This window comes from Panthera tigris (genome assembly GCF_018350195.1).
Source record: "Panthera tigris isolate Pti1 chromosome C2 unlocalized genomic scaffold, P.tigris_Pti1_mat1.1 chrC2_random_Un_scaffold_86, whole genome shotgun sequence".
NCBI classification, from domain to species: Eukaryota; Metazoa; Chordata; class Mammalia; order Carnivora; family Felidae; genus Panthera; species Panthera tigris.
Window position 1 is genome coordinate 101,912 of NW_024962166.1, and position 22,923 is coordinate 124,834.

The 22,923-nt window shown below is 41.9% G+C and overlaps 1 protein-coding gene across 1 annotated transcript in view; it reads left to right on the forward strand.

Moving 5' to 3' along the window:
• Positions 1–22,923, forward strand: part of LOC102949408 (probable cation-transporting ATPase 13A5) — a 114,773-nt gene that overhangs the window by 65,758 nt on the left and 26,092 nt on the right. Inside the window, exons 13-23 of the mRNA XM_042977113.1 lie at positions 1,632–1,693; positions 3,285–3,435; positions 5,972–6,058; positions 6,647–6,803; positions 8,763–8,880; positions 12,067–12,191; positions 13,009–13,169; positions 15,361–15,486; positions 16,849–16,928; positions 19,180–19,222; positions 20,922–21,031. Of these exons, the coding sequence (XP_042833047.1) occupies positions 1,632–1,693; positions 3,285–3,435; positions 5,972–6,058; positions 6,647–6,803; positions 8,763–8,880; positions 12,067–12,191; positions 13,009–13,169; positions 15,361–15,486; positions 16,849–16,928; positions 19,180–19,222; positions 20,922–21,031 (1,220 nt within the window). The remainder of the gene's footprint in view (positions 1–1,631; positions 1,694–3,284; positions 3,436–5,971; positions 6,059–6,646; positions 6,804–8,762; positions 8,881–12,066; positions 12,192–13,008; positions 13,170–15,360; positions 15,487–16,848; positions 16,929–19,179; positions 19,223–20,921; positions 21,032–22,923) is intronic.

Below are 22,923 nucleotides of genomic sequence, written 5' to 3' on the forward strand. Positions count from 1 at the left end.
TTTTTGAAATGGAATAACTCAAGAGGATTTGGAATCTAAACACACAGGTTGGAACCCTCATAAAATGCAGGAGGGAAATGAAGCAAATAAGTTTTTTTCTATTGTTCTTCAAGGAGTAACTCACACAAAGCATGTTAGCTTTCTGTGAAGCCCAAATAAATTAATGAAACAAAGAATCCTTCATTCCTTAATTGGAAGTCCAGTATGGGTTTTGTCTTTCTGCATGCTTTGCAAAATTTATTTAACATTTGTCATCTAGAGGGAGATTCTAGATGGGCCAGATTCTGGTTCTTTCTCTCCAACCTGCAAGCCACTGGACCTTGAGGCTGCTCCTTTAACTTCTAACCTGAGAATGTCCCTTCCCTATTTAGTCGATTGTAAGAATTAGAAGCATTGTAAGCACTTCATCATAAAGCGTTATGCCAATTTAATGTGCTGTAATGAAAGAAATGTCATTTGATAGGAAGCTAGAAAATTCAGTGTCTTATACAGAAATGACTGTAAAAAGAATGATGACAGAGACCTGGGTGTCAGTATTGAAAAGGGATACACCCCAGCACTTGGGAATGTTCTGCTCAGCCTTGACAGCGCTGAAGTAGCGGGAGCCACATGGTTACTCTGACTGGGTGTTGGCCTCTTGCATAAAGACACCGGGGTCTGTAATTAATGGTGGGCTATGAAGCAATAAGCAAATTCAAAGTGCTGTCATAGTACTTAGTTCCATGTTGCTTTCTTTGTTACATTATGTGATAAATACTCTCCCATAATATAGCACATCAAATCTCCCAACCATTTTCCTCTTGACAATCTAACAATAAAACTCATTCATGGGCATTAATGAGTATTTATTATTAGCACTTCATTTCTCTCTAAATTCTCAAAAAGCCCTTTATCAACATTTCATTATCAATCCGGACAGTCATCATGTCACCCATATTTTAGAAAATTGCTGTGAGCCAGATGGCAGACTATGAACTAATCAGTCTTAAAAAGAAAGAAAAATTCTGAACTCTGCTTTAGAAAGATAGCAGGTGCCAACTATAAAGTCAAACTCGTACTGGTCCTTATTGGATTTCCATTCACTAAATGCTTCTCGTTTAACAACAGCAAGTGCAAAAATAAACACACAAAAGCAAAACACTAACATTTGATTGTAATGATTAGTATCTAGAATCATTTCATTATCGACACAGTCTTTTCAGCAATCATTTGTCACCTGCTGAATTCTTCCTTCAGGTACCCTTCTCTGATTTAAAATTTAATGCTTGCAAGAGTGCCTGAGTGGCTCAGTTGGTTAAGCATCTGACTGGCTCATGTCATGATCTCACAGTTTGAGCCCAACATCAAGCTCACTGCTGTCAGCACGGAGTCTGCTTTGGATCCTCTGTTTCCCTCTCTCTCTGCCCCCCCCCCCCAACTCAAGACATGCACACATGCTCGCTCTCTCTGTTAAAAATAAACATTAAAAACATATTTTAAAAAATAATAAAAAAACAAAATTTAATGCTTACAAACAAGGACTTTGGACAACTAGATCTACTTTAATGTTTTGGGAGGTTGGGTTTTGTTTAAATCATGATATAACCAAAAGTTCTAAATCTTATGCTAATACCAATTCTAACTTCTTCCAGACTGGCACTCTTACGGAAGATGGGCTGGACCTCTGGGGGACTGTCCCTACTGCTGACAACTGGTAAGCACTTCAGTGAAAATGGGATGTGGGATTGGTGTAGCTACCTTGGTTCTATTCAAGTCCGTCCTTCTGGTGTCCCAATTATTCTAACTTGTTAAATTAAATGGGTTCTAAGTTCAGAGTCAGATGGGGAAAATAGGCCTTCAAACTCCACATGAAAAAATAGAATGAACTGGATAAGTAAGAAGCTGAATGAATAAAAAAGAGGAGCAAAGAGTGAAATCATAAGTGTACTTAATTAAAAACCACAAAGATTTGCTGGTGGTTATTGGACTGGGCGGGGTGGGGGGAGGAGTCCAGAAAGGAAGAGTTCCCTCCCTTCCCTCATGTAGCTCACATCTCATGGGATTGAAAGGCACAAATGCATTCATCTTCTACGCATAATACAGTCCATGGAAAGAGCTATGATTAAGGCACGCATATCAGAAGAGAGAAGAAAAAATAATAATGATTGTTTGATATAATACACAGTCTTGGATTTTGGAATAACATAGTGAATAAAAGGTCGAAATTAATTTTGGAAATGAACAGAATGAGGAAAAACGCCTGACAAAGATAGCACTTGAGATAGAATGTTAAAGGGTATATGGCTACCATTTTTACAGACACAGGTGAAAAGCTGGCCACAGGAGAGGGGAGAACAATCACAGAGATGCTACCCCAGAATGGATAGTGAGGAGAGGGCCCTTGCTCCCCTTCCTCACAGGGCTGAGATCTGCCCTCTCGGTCTAAGTACAAGATGCCTTGACTCTTCAGCTCTAGATATCCCCCCTTGGCTCTAAACAGTGGTTGAGCCTCTGTCATTGAGTCATGCAGGGGCTCTCCAGCACAGTGATGGGGCCAAACACAGCTCTGGCACGAGATAACAGCAGACAGGCAGTGCGATGTTGCAGAAAATACTTGGGTTCAACCCTACTCATGTGGTTCAGCTCCTGGTTGCTCAGATGGCCGGGCCAAGCTTTTGTCCGGGCAGGCACTGCTTTGTCTTCTATTGGCCAGACCAGTGAAAGGGGAATAGGATGCTTAGGGTTTTCACCCCTCCTCTCTTTTCCTTTCCCCAAATGCTCAGGTTTTCGGGGTGTAGAAACCACTGTCTACAATTCTCATTTGGCTATTAGATGGGAAATGAGAATGGTAAACTGTACCAGTCTACCATCATAAAGGAAAATGAGACGCTGGATATCTATGCCAGGAGTTTCTAGAAATAGGGCAAAGGACTGAGTCGTGAGAAATATTTCAGAGTCCAGGTGTGCTTTTCTTTTATTTTAAATTTTTTTAATGTTTATTTTTGAGAGAGAGAGAGAGAGCATGAGTGGGGGAGGAGTGGAGAGAGAGGGAGACAGATTCTGAAGCAGGCTGCAGGTTCTGAGCTTACTGTCACCTTAGGCACTGACCTCAAGTAACCTGACAGAAGTCTCTGTGATTATATCCAGGCACTTAGACTTTATCATACGGGGCATGAGGAGCTCTGGAAGGATTTGAACATAAAGGTTAAGCATTATTGAAACTCTGTGTTGGCAAGATTTAAGGGGCAGAGTGTGTAAAATGATTTTGTTGAAGACTTTCATTTCTTAATCATCTTCTCTCCCAGTTTTCAGGAAGTGAATAGCTTTGCCTCAGGCAAGGCTTTGCCATGGGGCCCGCTGTGTGCTGCCATGGCCAGCTGCCACTCTCTGATCCTTCTCAATGGGACCATCCAAGGAGACCCACTGGACCTCAAAATGTTTGAGGGCACTGCCTGGGTAAGATGATAGTTTCTTATTTTGGCTAAATGAGAAAAACTTGAAGAAATCCTTACTGAAAGTGGAAAAGTTTTCTAACTTTGGTTGAAGCTCAGAGAAGATTTGTAACAACGTTGAAGGAAGGTTCGACTCTACCTGAATTTCCCAGTATTTGCTCCCAAGAACTCTGTTAATGAGTGCAGCTTGAAATAAGGTTCTGTGATCAAATCGTTTGGGAACCTGCTGTTTTAAGAAAGTAAAATTGATTTCTTGACTACCAGATTTCTTTAGTATACTGTGGTGCATTGTGAATATTCAAGAAGGAATAGGATAAGCAGCATTTACCAAACCTTCTTGACCACAAAACCTTGACAGGCCAAAACATGGTACATTCTCTGTAACACTCACAGAGAAACAGTGGTCTAAAGCAGTGCTATTCAGTATAGTAGCCACTAGTCGGCAACATGTGGTTATCGAGTACTTAAAATTTGGCTATGCAACCAAGGACTGAATTTTCAATTTTATTCACTTTAATCAATTTAAATATAAATGGCCACAGGTGGCTGGTAGCTACTGTATTAGACAGTATAGGTCTAGATACTAGCCTGAAGGTTTCCCAGTCCAACTGGATCAATTTTTTGAGCTGAGTGTGAACAGTTGAAGGGTATAAACCCATTCTCGTGGCTGTCATGACATGGTGAGCAGACCTCTCGACCCCATCACTTTCTAGCTGTGTGACCCCAAATCCAGAACCAAGATTCTGAGTCTGTTACCTCAGGTGTGCATTGGTGATAATAATGCCTCACTCACCGACTTGTGGTAAGCACTGATCCTATGAGCCTACAGGGGCTGCTTGCATTGTAAAGTGCCCACCAAGTGAAAAGCATTCATTCATTCAGGCAGTCACTATTTAGTTAATTACGTTACTCTGCTCTCTAAAAACCCAAACCAAAACAAAACACGTTTTCAAGCTACTGACAATGATATCTTAACTACAGGGCAGCATTTAAACAGAATGTTAAAGGAATGAAAACACATGACTGCAGGGACATGAAATACACCTCACAAAAAGGCAAATTTATAGATGTATAGATTTATAGTGGGGGGAGGGGCACCTGAGTGGCTCAGTGGGTTACGTGTCCGATTCTTGGTTTTGACTCAGGTCATGAACTCACGGGTTCATGAGTTCAAGCCCCGACTTGGGCTCTCCACTGGCAGTGTGGAGCCTGCTTGGGATTCCCTCTCCCTCTCTCTCTCCGCCCCTCCCCCCCCACACTGTTTCTATCTAAAAATAAATAAACTTATAAAAAAAATTTTAAAAAGTGTGTACTGGCAAAAATGTAGCTTTCTAGAAGCCAAAATAATAAAAGAGGAAACCTGGTAAACATGGAAAGTTTTGATAGCAGCAAGTTAAAATTTAAGCATTTGCTGTGGAGAAATCTTCTACTTAAACACAAAGGGATAATCACTTTCCTGGATCTTAACGGAGAGGAATCAGTGTAATTATTACACATTGTCCTCACCGGCATCCTTCGCGTAGACACAATGATGAGCTGCTTAGGGTCATTCTTACTATATGTGACTTTGATCCTGGTTCTGACGGTGGCTCTTCTCCATCGAGGGGTGTTGGTCTATTTGTACACATGACATACAAGTTGGGGTCTTGTGCAGGAACATAAATTGCTAGGATTAGCTCTGTAAGAACTGTCTTTAAGAGCAGTGGTATCCACCCCAAGCAAAGTATGGAAGTGCAAAGTGATTTGCAGAATTTAAAGCTAGGTGAGAAACTTTCAGTCTCAAATTAAATATCCTTTGGTGGATAGGAAACTGTCATGAAACATAAGGAGGAGGGAAAATATCCTTGTAGACTCCAATAATTTTAGTGCTACAAGGGATGTCAGAATATTTTTCAGAAGAAATTTGGGATCTGGAGAAATGGAGGCATTGTCCCCAACGTTAAACAGGTAAGTGATGGAGCAGAGGCCAAATGTTGTCTCCTATTTTCTGATTTGTATATCTGACTGCCTTTCCTATATTTTAGGTTAATATTGGTTTCTCAAATGGTGTAACTTATACTGTTGCAACCTCCAAAGAATGCAAACTGTTTTCAAATATGCTTTCTAATTTGCCAGCAGCTAACTTGTTAACTCTCTAGCTAACCAATTAGGCTAGTAACGTAGATACAGAATAAGAATTAATCCCAGGTTTATCTCAAGACCCAATCCTAACTCAACTGAGGGCTAATGTGCTCAGCTATATTAAATTCTCATCCAATTGCTAGTCATACCATTCAGGAAGAACCATTGGCTTGTAGCCGGCATTTCTTCCATCAATTACCACTTAAACTGTAGTCACAATATTTCTGGCTTTTTGACATTCTCCAAGGTCCTTAATAACACAACAGAAATTTGACAATGATGGTATTCAGATAATTAGCCTACAAGAGAAAATATGTGGAAGGGGCTTTGAAAAGTTTCAAGTGCTATGCAAATGAGAGGTATTTCTTTCTTACTATTTTGCTCTAAGGAATCTTATGAATGTTTTCATTTTGAAACAGATAATGGAAGATTGTGATGCAGACTACCGCACATTTGGGATGCCAGGTTCAAACATAATAATAAAGCCAGGACCGAAAGCCAGTTGGGTATGACTTGCTTTTTCAAATCAGACAGCTCTTTCTCCTTGAAACTAACAGTGTCCATAGTTGGTTTGGTCGTCCCTTCATTCCTGAATCTATTTTTAAATTTATTCATGAACCTGTCTTATGCTAGAGCACTGCGCTAGGTGCTAAGGGATAGAGTGATTTCAGAGCTAGATGTGTGGGGCTCTGTGTTGGAGGAGTACAGAGGCTGGTAGAAAAATCCATATAGGTGCAAATCAGTGCAATACCCTGTGCCGACTGCTATAATAAAGGCTGAAGAAAGAGCTGCAGGCGTTCAGAGGTGAGAGTGAATACTATTTATGAGAGAGAAGTGCCACAGAGGAAGGGACCTGTGAACTTGGCCTGGAAGATGATTAGGATTTTTCCAGGCAGTCAAAGGGAAAGGCCTTGCAGAACCAGACAACTTGATGAGGGAATCGCCGTCGAGGCAGACAGAAAAGTATCAATGTTGTGACAAACATACCACTTCATGACGTCCCTGGGTTCATTGCAGAGCAAGTCCTATTTGTTGGTGTGCATCTGTGAAATTTCACAAGCATCTTAAGCTCCCCTTTGTTGGTGCTGTCTCAGAGTCCCGTGGAAGCCATAGCCATCTTGCGCCAGTTTCCATTTTCCTCAAGCCTGCAGAGGATGTCTGTGGTCGCTCAGGTGGCAGGGGAGGATCACTTCCATGTGTACATGAAGGGTGCCCCGGAGATGCTGGCCAAGTTCTGCAAGTCTGAAACAGGTACTAATTGACCCTGTTCTCTCTTTCAGGAGGTAAAAATGTTTTAGAAGCCCAAACACACAGAGCACACAAGACTAAATGAATGTGGAAGTGATTGTTTTCTCAGTGAGTGAGAAGTGGGCCCAGGAGATCTGATAAGACAGAGGTGATCATTTCAAGGCCGTGAGGCAGAGAGTAAATATCTGGCTTTGATCCATCCAGAAAAGTCCAACCACAATGGGGTATCAGGGAAGGAGATATGAAGCAAACATCAGGAGCCAGAACAGGAAGCTACGTAAGGGTGAGCGAACCAGGAACGTGTGAAGGGAATAATGGGACAGGTCTGGGCCCTGCACTCAGCCTGCAGCTGGGGCGCTCCGCCTGACACCTCTGGGGGCTGGCACCATGTAAGGGCCTCGTGCAGGTCAATGGAAGGAGAATACAGACAAGATAAATCTTTCACACACACACAAAGTAATTAGAGCAAATTAGACGGTATTAGAGCAATGCAATTGATCATTTTCACAGCAATTTCATCTTTCTGGGCCAGATTTTGAGCTGATTTGTATTGTCTCTTTGTCTTACAAACATATGCACTCTCTAAGCGGCAGCCCAGATTTGTAAGGATATTGTTGCATTCAAATGAGTTCATTTGGATAAAATTGGCCTTTTTCTCCTGATTTTCATCTACATTCTCCCTATGATTGCTGATAGCCATCAACTTGTGCACACAATTTTAGATTTGGCAAATGATTGCTTTAACTTCTCCCTCTACTTAGAGCCCTTTTTACCTTAGAAGCGGCCCCTTTTTCTGACTTTGATCTTCCTCAGAACTCCCATGACCTCTAACACTCTATCCCTCTATCACTCTATCCCTCACAGACTGATGGCCTATATTTTGCTATACATTTTTTTTTCAGTCTCACAGATGCAAGTGAGTATCTTCTTGAAATTTTAACTGGTGATTATTGCCCTTGCTCCCTGGTAAGGGTTTGGGCCTGTCACTTCTCACCTCTCATCCTTCTGGTAGCCCAATTCTTATTTGTCCTGACCTCAGATCTTTGACATATGCTAATAACGTCAGTGATTTCTCCCCCTGTATTTAGGAAATAGAGAGCTAGGAGATGCCTTGATCCCCACCTTCTGGATCATTTTAGAATTACAGGAAGCTTGAGCTGAATGGGGACACTGAGGTCCACACCCTCTCATTCTATGGATGGGAAAATTGAGGAGCCAGAAGAGAGACCTACCAAGCCCAAGGTCAGAGAGCTAGTTGGCAGTAGAGTGGATACTAGAAATCAAGTGTTTTGCTACCTAAGCCACTACACTTCCATTACACTGTTCTTTTTAATGCTCTTCTAGGCATCCTACGAGCCATAAAGATTTCACAAATATTGTAATATTGGTAATGACTACCATGTCAAAATACACAAACGGCATTGTGTCATCTGTCCTCTATAGCAGGGATTGCGAACTTTTTTGCAAAGAGCTAGGTGGAAAATAACTTTGGTTTTGCAGGCCACATGGTGTCTGTCTCAACTGCTCAACCCTGCCATTGTGACCCCAAACCCGACATAGATGATAAACAAATGGACATGGTTGCATTTCAATAAAACTTTATTTACAAAAACAAGCAATGGACCAGATTTGGCCTTTAGTTTGCTGACCCCTGATCCAGAGGATCAGCTGTTTTCATTTTATCCTTGTAGACATAGTCGTGAGGTCTAACCTTATTAAAGCCAGCCAGTGGAGTTGACACCCAGGGGATGACCGGCGCATCCTTGGCATTCATTTCTGTCAGAATAATAAGAGCACCCTAATGAAGTTGTGGCTTTTAGCCAGAGCTGTAGTTTTTCTATTAAAGTATTTTTTTTTTTTTTTGAATTTTAAAACAAGGTACAGTGGATCCCAGAGTCTTGCTTAGGAAGTGGGCAGTCTTCAGTGTGACCTTACCTTTACCTCTTTCCTCTCACCTGACAGTACCCAAGAATTTCCCACAGGAACTCAGGAAATACACAATACAAGGCTTCCGTGTCATTGCTTTTGCCCATAAAGGCTTGAAGATGAAGAAGCTTTCAGAAGTAGAGAATTTAGCCAGGTAAGGAAGTCAGATATCGACACTAGAGCAGGCTGTGTGTGTGTGAAGTAAATGAATGTTGGAGATGGACAGAAGGACAGCTCCAATCACGAGGAAGCCTCCTGGAGATGGAAAGTCGTCTCATCCAATCTCCTAACTTGGAGCCGGGCAACCGTAAGCCACACTGGGGAAGACTGGTTGGAGGTAGAACAAAGATGGTAGTCCAGATCTCTTGACTCCCAGCTGTCAGTGAGCTATCTCTGCCCGGCAGTCCATCATCCAATCAAAAATAACCAACACTCCTTCAATCTTGGAACATTATGTGGCTGACTGGCTTGGGGGTCCCACGTACAAACGGGTTGAGAAGGAGAGAGTGGGCGCTGTGACACACTGACCTCCAGTATGCTTTAAACCTGGTTTCAGACCTGGAGATGTAGTGAGTCTAAGTTGAGTTATATGAAATAGGATTCAGTATTCTTAATTACATTAATGGATAAGATGTCCTCTTGAGAGTATAATCTGCAGATTCTTTTCTCTTTTAATGTTTCTCAGTTTTTAAAGGTTATTTTTGAATTGTCTAAGACAAAGGAGTAGTGAAATACTGCGGAACATTGAATAAACTATGCATTATCTTCGATGTAGTGTTGCTGATAGAGAAACCCTCACTTATATACAATTAGCACCTTCACATAAGATGTGGATATCCTTGGTTCAATGTTACTGTTTACAAGCTATGTCCATGTGTTCTAATAGAATCTTTGTCCCTTCCTTGCACTGTGTCTATTTCCCTCGTCTCTCAAGTGTAGGATTGGATGATCTTTAAGGAGCCTTTCAGCCATGACATTTTAATCTTCTAAATAGAATCAGAAAGCTCATTTTGAAATCAATGAAATAAATTATGGCACTCTCAGATTTAACATTAAAGGTGTTAGCTATTCTTGAGCAAGCACGAAGACCCATAACACACAGGATTTTGTAATTTCTCAAGGCAAAAATTTTAATAACAAAAGCTAAGGTTATGTGTGAAGAAAAAATTCATGTAGTTTGACAAGGAATATTGCCACCACCCAGCTGCCACACACTAATGTAGCTGTGATGTTCTCATTTAAAAGTCACTGATGAGTAGACATTATTATAAATATAACAGAATAAGAAAGTGATGATCAAATGTGCTAGATTTCCAATCATCTCAGATTTTCCAAGAGAATATCAGGATCCTATTATGCTTCTAAAATTTCGCTACTATTTTCAAACAGAGTAAGGGAAAAGTGTTTTCAGTTTTTTTTTTAGAATCAAATTATATTTCTCAAAGTTTTCGAATCAGAAAGATCAAAAACTTCTTTAAAAACTGGTGTGTCATAAAAGGGAAGTAGAAGAGTCTCTTTCTGTCTCTCTCTCTCTCTCTCTCTCTTTTTTTTTTTTGGAAAAAATAAAACACCCACACTAACAAACAGAAGAAATACTTTGTCAAAATTCTCCCTTTCATTGGTTTAACAAATTTCTATTGAGTTTGAGGGTGCACGAGATACTCTTTAAGGCACTGAAGATTCTGAAGTGAGATAATCTTTGCCCTCAGAAGCTTATATCCTAATTGGGAAAGATAATGATACCATTTTACATGGAGTGATCAGGGAAAGTCCTCTGAAGAGGTGCCATTTGAACAGAGATATGGCATGAGGATATCCAGAAGAAGAGTATTGCAGGCAGTCAGAAGAGTGAGTGCAAGGGCCCTGACACAGGGATTTGCCGGGAATGTTGCAAGGTAGCAAGAGGCCCAAGTGCCTGAATTGGTGGAAAAGGGAAGAGTCCTCAAATAGAGACCAAAACTGGAAGAAACTGGTGGGACGATTCTTTGTTTTAGTTCTAGCTAATGGGAAAATATGAATCCAATGTATAATAGACAGCTATGAAGTTAAATGATAGAAATTTAACACATTCTGTATTTAGGTAGGTCTTTCATAATATTCTCTGAGATCACTGAGGCAGGATTCATATCCGATAATCTGAGTACTCAGCAAGTGCCCAATACAAGGTCTAAAACAGAGTGATTGGTGAGTGGACTTTTGAATGAAAGATGGAGTAACTTGTTCTGTACTCCAGAGAGAAGTTTCCTCACTGTGTTCCCATCTAAGTTTGAGTAATATTTTTCATCAAGAAATCCAACTCTGCTCTTTCTCTTGAAGAAGGTTTACTGACTGCGTGTTTATTTCTTCTATCTCCCAAGTCCTACCAGCATGATAGAAAAGAAATAACATCAAAGAAAACTAGAAAGGTGATTAAGTGCAGACAGGAGATTTCTACCATTTCTGTAAGATGAAAAATAGGTGGGGGGCGGTGAATGGAGTCTGAATCAGTAGGGATGGAAGAAGTGTGGTCTACGCCATGACAGAGAGAGAGATGGCGAGAGGGAAGTTGCTCCACCCTGTAGAGCCTGACAGGCAGAGACTCAGCTCTATCACGTACTGTGGAAGGTAGACGTGGGACAGGACTGAACATGGGAGATTGTACCCAACAAGGTTAGGTCCCTAGGTCTCCAGCTCCTCCTGCAATCTTAACTCCTCCCTGGGCAGAAAAAGGAACAATGCGAGATTCAGAAAGAGATCTTGGCCCCCCACGTTGACTTTTTAAACAGTCACCTGAGATTTATTCCATTCCTGAGGTGAGTTCCTATAAAATGAGTGTAACCCAGTTAGACTCCAAGCTTCCAATTTCAAATTCTGATAACTTTTTGAAGGCTTAGCTGATATCATATATTTTCTGGAAGTTACAGATGGAGGTTGAAAGGAATGATTCCATATTCAACTGTGACCGTAGTATCCCATAGACTTACTAAATGCCTAACTAAACTGATTACCAGGTCACAAAAAAGCTCTTTGAAATTAAAAACAAAATATGTGTGATTAACAAAAATTTTAAAAACCAACAGAAGAGTTGGTAGATAAACACACTCTTTTAAAAAATGGAGTTGAAAAATGGAAGAAGTTGCTAAAAGATATAAAAGTGGTTGCCTCTGGGAAGGAGAGGGGGTGAATAGGGGTGGAGACAGGGACTATTGGTTTTCATCATAAGCTTTTGGGTTCTTTTTTATTTTTAAAACATATGCATGCATTACATTGATAAAATTTAGAAAAAGTTTTTTAAGGAAGAAATAAATTCAACCGCCAAGACTCCGTAAATAAGCTTTAATATTTTCTCCTGAATCCCAAGAGAGAAGGTGGAGTCAGACTTGACATTTCTGGGACTTCTCATAATGGAGAATCGCTTGAAAAAAGAAAGCAAGCCAGTCTTGAAGGAACTGCATGAAGCCTGCATCAGGACCGTGATGATTACTGGTGTGTACTTCTGGAGGCCTGACACGTTCACTGTATCCCAGACGTCAGAAAAAGACCATGTGAGCTAAGTGGGTTCATGTGGCTGAGGCAGAAGGAAAAATACTTAGCTGTCATGTGGTACTGTTCTTTGACTCCTTTTCTTGCGGCATAAGTGCAGCAGCCCCAAGATGACTGTGAGATTTGGTAGCAGAGACCATACTTCATTCTCTTTGTCTAATGCCCCTTCTCTCTGCTTGGGCTTGGTCCAGAGTTAATAGGCTCACAGTAAATGTTTAAACACAAGAACGGATATGTGCTCATCAAGAACCCCCGTGAGACGTCTGTGTAAAGTGTGTAAAACTCTACTTAGCTGTCCTTCAGGGCTGTGGGGCAGGCATAGCATATGCTGATCCAGTCCACGCATGGCCCAGCCCTCAGTGTTCTAGTCTCTGTTTGACTGCAATCCAGATCCCCAAAATGGTTGCATGCGATCAGAGTGGGCCCGTGTTATCTTCACCACTTGGGGCTCTCAGTCTTGTGAGGGTTCATCAAAAAGCATGTAACCATTTCCTTATTCATCCTTGCATGTTTTGGAAATATTCAATGTTGAAGACATGATACCATTGTGGCAGGGAGATGCAGACATTGTTTTTGACCACTAGAGACAGACAGGCTTGGGCAAGAGGGACAGACAAATGGTTATCAAATAAGGCCCAAAGTGGGAAATGCCCCACAAAGAGCACCAATATTGGGGTATGCCCACTCAGAGGAGGCAGAGCTCAATTTGAGCTGTTGAGAGATTTACACAGAAAGCAAGCTGACTCTCTTTGTCATCTAGGTGACAACCTTCAAACAGCGATTACTGTGGCGAAGAATTCTGAAATGATTCCTGGAGGAAGCCAAGTGATCCTTGTTGAAGCCAATGAACCAGAAGATTTTGTTCCTGCCTCTGTGACTTGGCAGCTGGTTGAGAACCGGGAGAATGGACCAGAGAAGAATGTGAGCAAATGTTAGAAGGCCCCTTGGTGGCCTGGGCTGATGGCATACAGCCCTGGCCTGGGCAGCCTTCTCTGGGCGTTAGAAGTCACCAAAGTCAAAACCCTTCACAGCTGTAGGTTCTGAAGTTTGCAAAGCATTTAGCATTTCCACTAGCACTTCTCGCCCTGGCTGCATGAAGAAATCACCTGGAAGAGTTTTAAAGCTTCCAGTGCCAAGGTTTTACTGGTGAAATCCAAATCTCTGGGTTGGGAGCTGGCATCAGCCCATGATTCCAATGTGGCTGGGAACTTATGTCCATATTTCCCATTTGAATCTCATAGTTGGCCTATACAGTTGACAAACTGTTCAATTCACAAATGTGAAAACTGAGGTCCAACAAGGTAAACTTGCCCAAGACACACCGCTGGCAAGTTGCAGAGCAGGAAATCAAATTTAGGTCTGTTTGATAGCACCCAGATCCATGAGCATTTACTTGTTTATTTTTTTAAAGACTTTTCAGAAGTACTTTTTCTTTAAGTTAAAAAAAATTTTAATGTTTATTTTGTGAGAATGAGAGAGAAACAGATTGCAAGCTGAGGAAGGGCAGAGAGAGAGGAAGACAGAATCTGAAGCAGGCTCCAGGCTCTGAGCTGTCAGCACAGAGTCCGACGCGGGGCTCAAACTCACTGTAAGATCATGACCTGAGCTGAAGTTGGATGCTTAACCCACTGAGCCACCCAGGAGCCCCCAGATCCATGGCCATTTAGATTGTGCTGTGTTCGTGACGTTAAGTTAGCAAGTGTCAAGCTTTTCAAGATAGCAAGTTTCCTGTGCTTTTGTGAAAAAAATGGGCTGCAGCCTGACATTCCATCATTAAATGTGGCACCTCTGCCTGTCTGAATTCCAGATGGTCCTCCAGGTGATAAATTACAAAAATGCTCCCTTCCTTCAGGCTGACCAGCCCTTTGGATTGTTAAATGTAGAGTAGACCCCGTACAGTATACAAACTGCACAACTGTACAGTGACCCTACCCCTACTTGGCTCAAACCCCATCATATTGGCTGTAAAAGATGACAGCTCTACCTGTACTTTCAGCAGATTTCTGGTGCTTTATATCCTTGCAAACTCACTTGCTTCTGTGTCAATGCATGTTGCCTCCATTTCACTGTGTGATAAAAATCAGGTCTTCACTAATTTTTAACAGTCCACTCACACTACCCACTCACTAATTTAATACCTTTACTGAAGTTTTGGCCATCGCTGGGTAGTCTGGTTCCCTCCCACCACACTTTCCCTATCCAACTTTCTATTGAAAGCAGAAGGAATTCTTTCCTTGCCTCATGTGGAATGCTTTAAGCATATTTTTGTTGGCTATTTTGCAGTTGGGAGAAGGGGCGTGGAAAGAGAGGGGTGTATCTCCTTGCCTCCCAATTCAGAATATCAAGATGAATCCCTCTAGTGAAAAGAATGTTCTCACCTTCTATGCTATTTGAACTCAGAGTTCTACACTAATGTAAGGACCCCTGAGAAATGTTGCATGAAAAAGCATGATCAGCTGTCAACACTGTGAGTGCATGTGCGTTCATCGGGTGCTCTCTCTTGGGGCTGAGCCAGGTAGAGCTAGATTGCAGTGATGGGAGCACATTGACAAGTGGAGGGCAGGAGAGAAAGAGCCGGTGCAATGGAACATAGGGCATGGAAGAGGAGTGGAACACCATGAAGGAACATGTTGCCTGTTGAGGTGGGGAGAAGGCAGGTGCTATAAGGAGCTAGGCTCTGAAGAAAGAGTCTGCCTATTTTACAAGGAAGAAATTGGAGAATGATTGGTGAGTGAATGACTGGTAAAAGATCTTAGGAAATAAAAGCATGAAGAGGAGAGGAAAGAGGAGGGAAGAATGTTTTCTACTCTTCCTTGGAATCACTAACGGGTACCTCGGAAGGATTTCCTCAGCAGACTGACATACATATATTAACTCCTAGGACATGATCCTGAGCATTGTGTTGTCAATGTCTCATATGTTCATATAATTTGGGAAGGACATTTTGAGTGTCTTCTTCATCGGAGTCTAGGTTCCATGGACAAATTGCACATTATGCATTTGCTGGCCCTCACACTATTGCATAACTTGAATACACTTCCTTCCATAAAACATAGGAAGGCAGAGACATTCTTTAAGAGCCCATGTGGAAACAATGCCCTTTTGAATTTAGGAAACCTGCGTTAACATTGGGAACAGTTCGGTGCCTGATGGAGCAAGAGGGAGCTGTTACCATTTTGCAATGAGTGGGAAATCCTACCAAGTGATATTTCAGCATTTCAACAGCTTGCTTCCAAAAGTAAGTACTGGTGAAATGAAGTGTTTTGTTTTGCTCTCAAATTATTGAGGCAAAAAAAAAAAAAAAAAAGAAGAGAATAGTGAAGGTGATGATCAGTGAGGTTGTCTCAGATTTGGGGAATAAACACCCCCAAAGGTGCTCCTTCAGAAGTTCCCCAGCCCTACCTGATCCTGCACATGCACATAACCCCCTCTTCAGAGTCTGAGCTCTGGTACAGCTCTTCACCCCCCCATGGCCAGCCCAATCCCAGTCTCCCTCCTCCTTTCCCTCCCCAGCAGGGAGGACCTCCAAATAGTTCCAAATGTGCTGCCTGTTTTGTGGGTCAGCCTCTCTCTGAAAGCCACCAACTCATGTCAGGTTGAGCTCTATTCCCCTTCCTGTCTGGATTCTTAAATTACAGCAGCAGGAAACAAAGACCCCGTGGTTTATTTTCAAAATCATTTGTTATCTTGTCCTCTGTGTGTCTATTTAAAAATAGTGCTGTGCAGGGTTGTGCTGTCAGTGTGAAGGAGATAAGTGGAGCACAAGCTGAGGGCAAGCAACCATCTGTTAGCAGTTTCTTGAAAATTCTGTCACCTTAACAGACAAGACCATTGAATCTAGACCCCAGAGGCTTCTAGAAAGCTCTAGTGCAGTACCTAATTGAGGAGATGGGGAAGCTGAGACTCAGAGAGTTGAGGTCCCTTGTCTAAGCTTTGCCCAGCTAGTGGGACCAGAGCTGAGAATGAAATGTTGGTCTCCACTCCTCACCTATCACTTTTCCTCTATCTATGCTGCAATTGTGGTGATAGTGTTTAGTAGAAAGAACTGTATTTCCTTAAGCATTTTTGTCCCATATACTCTGCTGCTTTTCAGCTATTATTATTAACTAGAGCTTATCCCATCTCAGAAAAATGGCCAGGAAAAAAGTCATAAAGTTGTGATGGGAGATGAAAGTGAAACTTAAATATTAAAGCATTGAGTCCCCTTTCTCCCTGTCCTGACATTTGGGCTAACGACACACCACCTATTGCTATATTCAAAGAGTGGCTGGGAATGACTTTCAGGGCTGTTCTTTTTTTAAAAAAGTGTCCTTGGGGGCTCCTGGGTGGCTCAGGTGGTTAAGTGTCCAACTCTTGATTTGGGTTTAGGTCATGATCTCGTGGTTCATAAGATCGAGTCCCATGGTGGGTCCATGCTCACAGCAGAGAGCCTGCTTGGGATTATCTTTCTCTCTCTCTCTCTCTCGCTCTCTCTTCCCTCTCTGCCCCTCCCCTGCTCTCTCTCTGTCCCTTTCTCTCTAAATAAATAAACAAACTTTAAAAATAAAAAAAAAAGTGTTCTTCATCCTAATCTTATTGCAGTAGTTGTTTTTCTCTTTAGATCCTGGTGAATGGAACCATTTTTGCAAGAATGTCTCCTGGGCAGAAATCTAGTCTTATTGAAGAATTTCAGAAATTAAAGTAGGTATTTTTGCACGAAAGGAGAGTGTATTCATTATCTATTGCTGCGTAACAAATTAGCCCCACATTTAGTGGCTTAGAATAACACCACTTATTATTTTACATTCCAACGGGTCAGAGAGCCAGGTGTGCTGAGCTGAGTCTTCCGGCTCAGGCCTCTCACAAGGCTGAAGCTGCGTGTTAGGCAGGACTGCAGCTACCTCAGTGCTGGAGGAGGAGGTACCCGCCACCGACCTCCCTCACGTGCTGTTGGCAGGATTTAGTTCCCTGTAGCTGTTGGACAGAAGCCACCCTCTGCTCCTTGCTACATGGATCATTTCATAAGGCAGCTCATAGTGTGGTAGCTAGCATCCACAAGAGTGATCAAAAGAGAGGAGAGAGATCACCATTTTTTATATCTTCATCTCAGAAGATACATCGCATCACTTTTGCTGTATTCTCTAATACAGCACTAATACTCTAATACAGCACAGTATTCTCTAATAAGAGGCACTTCACTGAGTCTAGCCCACACCCAGGGAAGGGCTTTATATAACGTCTTGAACACCAGGAGATGGCAATCATAGAGCCATTTGGAAGCTGCCTACCCCATACAGCATTCCTTCTGTGGCCCATACAGCATAACTTAAAGGAAGATCCTCTGCTTGGATGTGGGGAATAGAAAAAATAGGGGCTTATATATCTCAGAATGAGAAAAATGAGGAAGTGTGTGGGTCATCCCTTGGAATTATTTGAGGTTGGTCCATTAGAAGATATGTGAATGATTCCAGGACCAGTAGGAAAGAGGTGGAATGATAGTCTCACTATATCTGGCCCTGGCCATGGTTTGGGTATGGAGGCCAAAGTAAAAAAAAAAAAAAAAAAAAAAGTCCTTTTTTTTTTTATCTCCTTCAAAATATAGATAACCATGTACATCAGAGTGAAATGGTTCTTCTTGAGACCAGACCTACCTATAATTTTCTGGGAATGTTATAATTTCTGAGCTACATATTTCCAGAAAGTGAAAAGGAAAGAGAGTAGTGAAACTTCATATAATTACTGACAAGTAGTAGCTAAAATCAGGAGACTGCCTTTCACTATTATTTTGTGTTGCCAAAACATTCTTTGGGAAGTTTTAAAGAGAATGCCTGTCAACTCCCATAATGCCTTGAGGCTGGGTTAGTAGCCAGTGTTTAAGTGACTATTTTACTTACATGGTCATTATATGATAATGGGCGAAGAAAGTAATTTTACCCATCTCAAATGCCTAAGAAATTTTGCCAATTTATATGCTTACTTTTGAAAAGCTATATTCCCTTAAAGAAAAATCAGTTCAGGAAAATATGCTGTCTCGGAATGAACTGTCTTCTCGATTTCCCCATCTTATTCCTCCTGACTTTATCACTGACAATGCACATAAGGTTGTCTGAGTTGTCTTCTGAATTCAGGGAGCACTTGAAGATGTAAGATTCTTTGTGTGATATAGAGACTAAATATGTGATTTGAGCCTGAAGAAAAGGACCCACTTCAGCAAATGTACACAGTCATGACATGCGTGTGAGCCCATGAAATGTTTATAAGAATATTTTCGTATATACCTGCCAAATATTGGGTTGAATCTTATGAGTTTGTTTGTTTTTGACCATTTTTGACTTATAAAAATGACCATCTCTTATGTGTCAGTTAATCATAAGGAAACTGTCCCAGAACTTTATTTTTTGCCTGTATTGGTTTTGTTATTACTCTTCTATTCATGCTGTGGTGTTTGCACACCAAACTGGTAGAGATTAGGAGCATATGCTCTCATATCACTCCAGAATGCCTCAAGATTATGTGTATATGCTTTTGGTTCTTTCTGTTCAACCATTTCCCAAAGGTTTCTCATCCTAGTGTCTAAACTTCCAGTGGCATCAGCCACCAAAAAACACAGATGGATCAGGTTATTCGGTGCATCAGGTGTGGGAAGTGCTGTGATTATGGCTGCACACGCTTAAGCTTAGCCCTGATGGATACAATCACCCAGGACTTGTTTAGAAATGTGTAATCTTCTTGGTGGCCGTCCTTGGCAAAATCACTGTCATTTCCACATGGTGGAAACAACTTAAATACAACAGCCTTATTCCTCTGGGGATATTGCTCTCCAAGTCGTTTGCCATGAGCCTGATGCCACGTGTGTTCAACACACACACATACATCACGTGTGAGTTGGTTGTGATGAAAATTACCCAAGAGAGGCGTTAAGGCATTAATGTTTTTTATCCGTCCCCTGCAGTTACTACGTGGGCATGTGCGGAGATGGAGCTAATGACTGTGGGGTGAGTAGAACACATGAGTGGTAAAGGCCGAGTGAAGGAAACGTTTGAAACTGATGGTTTAAAGTGTTGAATTATGTATAAAATCATGTATGCGTAACATATCAGTGAAATCGCAGACCAAACTATGTGGCTATTACAAACTATAGAGAGGCCTAAATTAAATAATTCTCAGCAGATGCCTTCCCATACACAAGAGAAAGCAGTACGTGTTTTAGACTCTGAGTGTTGAAGATATGGTTGAAATAATAGCCCACCTTGAAGATTTATGTGCGTAAGCAAATATTTTCAGTACAAAATCTTCAGCACAAAACTGAACGGGATTGCTTTGTATTTCCAAAGCCTACTAGATCCTTAGGATCTGGGTAGTTGTGCTCCTCTCTTTTTAAATATTTTCGTCTAAGTTCTGTGAAAAATTGTGTTCACGCTTAGAGATCTATTATGAATTTTTCTACCTTATGCTTCACGAGAAGACGCTCGTTGTTAGTCTACGCTTCAAAACCTAAAATGAGTTACCCATTCCCATAATTATGTAGAAATTAGAACAAAACAAATCATGCTAAAAAAGGACATAGTCTCTGCCCCCCTAAAATTCATTATCTAGTGGTGGAAAGAATCATGCATAATATTAACCCAAACAGGGGCCCCTGGGTGGCTCGGTTGGTTAAGCATCCGACTTCGGCTCAGGTCATGCTCTTGCAGCTCGTGAGTTCGAGCCCTGTGTCAGGCTCTGTACTAACAGCTCAGAGCCTGGAGCCTGCTTTGGATTCTATGTCTCCCTCTCTCTCTGCCTTTCTTCCGCTCATGCTCTGTCTCCCTCAAAAATAAATAAACATTAAAAATTATATATTAACCCAAGCATAAAACAGATGATCTTAAAATATGTAATAGAGATACAAAATACTAAGAGAGAATAGAGGGAGAAGGAACTATTCTAATGTGTATTGAACATGAATTTAGTATGTGCCAGCCACGGTAAACAGATGCTTTGCGGTTCTACAGAACTACAGAACTACGAAATCTCATTTTATGCTCATACAATTCTTATGGGATTAAAAAATTGACTCTGGCCTGCTTATTGGCCACTGTCTGCTCTACGCACTCTCTGGGCCATTTCGAGTCTTGTGACAATGAGTTAGCCTTTATATTAGTGAGGCAACACAGGTCCTAGAAGGATGTGTGATAAGTACGATTCGGTCCCTGTCTCCAGTGAAGATGCTGTGAGCCCCGTACTTTGTCCCAACAGTTAACTGGTTGGCTATATCAGGCAGCCCAGGGAAAGGTGGGGATTTGATATCTTTTCCTATCGTTCGTGAAGATGGTCTGCTGAGTGTAAGAACTGTTGATGAGGAAGACCCCCACACATACCCATCCAAATGCTATCACCTTTTCAGTTGACTTCTTGAATTATTCCTTCCTTTTGCTTATCACATCTACATCCACACAAGCAATGCACACACATGCATATGAACGCACGCACCACTCTTTTGCCCCAGGAGCATCGTTTAGCTGGCGCCTCTTTGGTTGATGACTTTCTGGATCTGGAGGGGGATAGTACTCCATGTGGAGGGACAGCGTAAACAGACACCCAGGGCTGGAAGGTTACAGGGTTATAAACTCAATAATGTGAAGAATAGCTCATGGTGTTCAAATAGAACATGGCCCGAGGAGTCATGGGTGTAACGTGGATTTATCCTTCTAGGCTTTGAAAATGGCTCATGCGGGCATTTCGCTGTCAGAGCAGGAGGCATCTGTGGCCTCCCCTTTCACCTCGAAAATAGCCAACATCGCGTGTGTGCCTCATCTCATCAGGTAAGCCACTAGTTCCCTTCCACCCTCATGACCGACGGGCTCATTGTCTGGCTCTGTACAGAATTCAACCACAATTTAAAGTGATAAATGTCACACAGAGGTATGGGTACAGTGCTATCCGAGCACCAGTTAAGGGGCCATTTGTGCTGCTTGGGAATGCTGGTAAAAACCACAAAAAGTGACCTTTGCCGAGGCTGAAAGGATGAAAGGCTATATTGTATGGACAGTTGAAAGGTAGAGTTGATATTTAAAAACTGATTGCATTTCTTACTTTTCTCCCTTATCTTGTATGTTGGGTGCTTACTGGAACCTTCCTCCTGGGGATTGGGAAGGGTGAGGCAGCACAAAGAAAACACTCCATCACATAGCCTCCCAGATAATGTTATCTCTCCAAGATACCAATCGGCAAATATCCAAAATGATCGCAAGACTTTTATAATCGAGGGAAGGGGAAGGAATTAAAGACCATTTATTTTGTCAAGATAGCTCCCTCACCTCCATTCTGCTCTCATTACTGATTTTCGTCTCTACTCATAGTTTAAACGTAGTTAAGAATAAAATGTTAGGTTTTATATTTTGTTCACAAATCATACTCTTCTGTTGCTCCCTATAACACTGTGGGGTAACTTTAGGCCATCTTCACAGCCAGTGGTTTGGAAGACATCCCTGAAACTTGAAGTTTATTCCAAAGGGATGAACATGAAGTTCTCCAGCATGTCCCCTGGTGCATCTGTGCATCTGAATGGGCACCTACTAGCAGGAGTTACTCACCTAAAGGTGCTAGGCTTGAAATTCTATGCCCGTGTCTGGTTGCATAGCAAATAGCTTGACACATCTCTCTGATCTCGGGGTGCCTGTCCCTGTGTCCTTCCACACCCTCAAACATCAGCAGCTCTTCTGCCTCCAGAGCAGGAGACTCCTCTTCCTAACTCCCATGTTCTCTGCTTCTGAGAACTATCTGGTCCTCAGAGCCCTCAGAACTTCAGAGAAATCTGAACTCTCTCCTTTCTTCATCCATAGCCAAGCAGGCATTATGTTTTACTGGATTGTCTTTGGGAGACTGTCTCCAAGTCCTCTCCTTACTCTCTACTGCCTTAAATTTGGTTCCTAGCCAGTGACTACGAAATGAGAGTGCCCAGGACCCTGTCCTTATGTCAATACAACTCATGGAGCTTTTTAAAATATTGTGCTTGGAAGTATGGTGGATAAAGGATGAGACAGATTTTGTCCTGGAAGACTCATGTTCCATAAAGGTACAGAGAGATAGAAATATAATCACAAAACAGAGAGTCATCTGCCTGATCAGTGAGAAGTGCTCAACAAATTAGCTTTAAAAAAATTAATGCTCAAACAATATGGTAATTGTTCCAGTAGTTCTGATTGGTAACTCAAGCCAGGAGGGAAGGTTTCAGGAGGGGAATTGGGACTTGAAGGATGGATAGGAAGTACGTAAACAGGAAGGAGGTGGGAGAACATTCCAAGTGGGAGAAGTGGAGAGCCACATTTAGAAATGGGATTTTAACTGGAGAGTGTAGAGCCCAATAGCCCAGGCTTCTCAAGCCTCCTTAAGCCTCCTGTTGGGAGGCTTCTCAGGTGGGAGTTATGGAGGGTAAGCTGGAGCAACAGGTGTGGAGGGAGTTTAAACTCTTGGATGGTTGCACAAGTGCCTATTTGATCCATCTGAGAAGCAGTGCAATTTGAACTTCAGATGCTGTCTCACACACATGGCCCAATTCATTTGTGAATGGAATGCAGTGTTTTAAGATACACGTCATGGTGTAAAATTTCTCTAGTGGCAGATGGTTTAGTAAGACTCAAGGTGGAAGCTCTTTGCTTTTTTATTTCCTAGATTCATAAAAATTAGATATGGTTCAGCTCTGTTAGGCTCATTT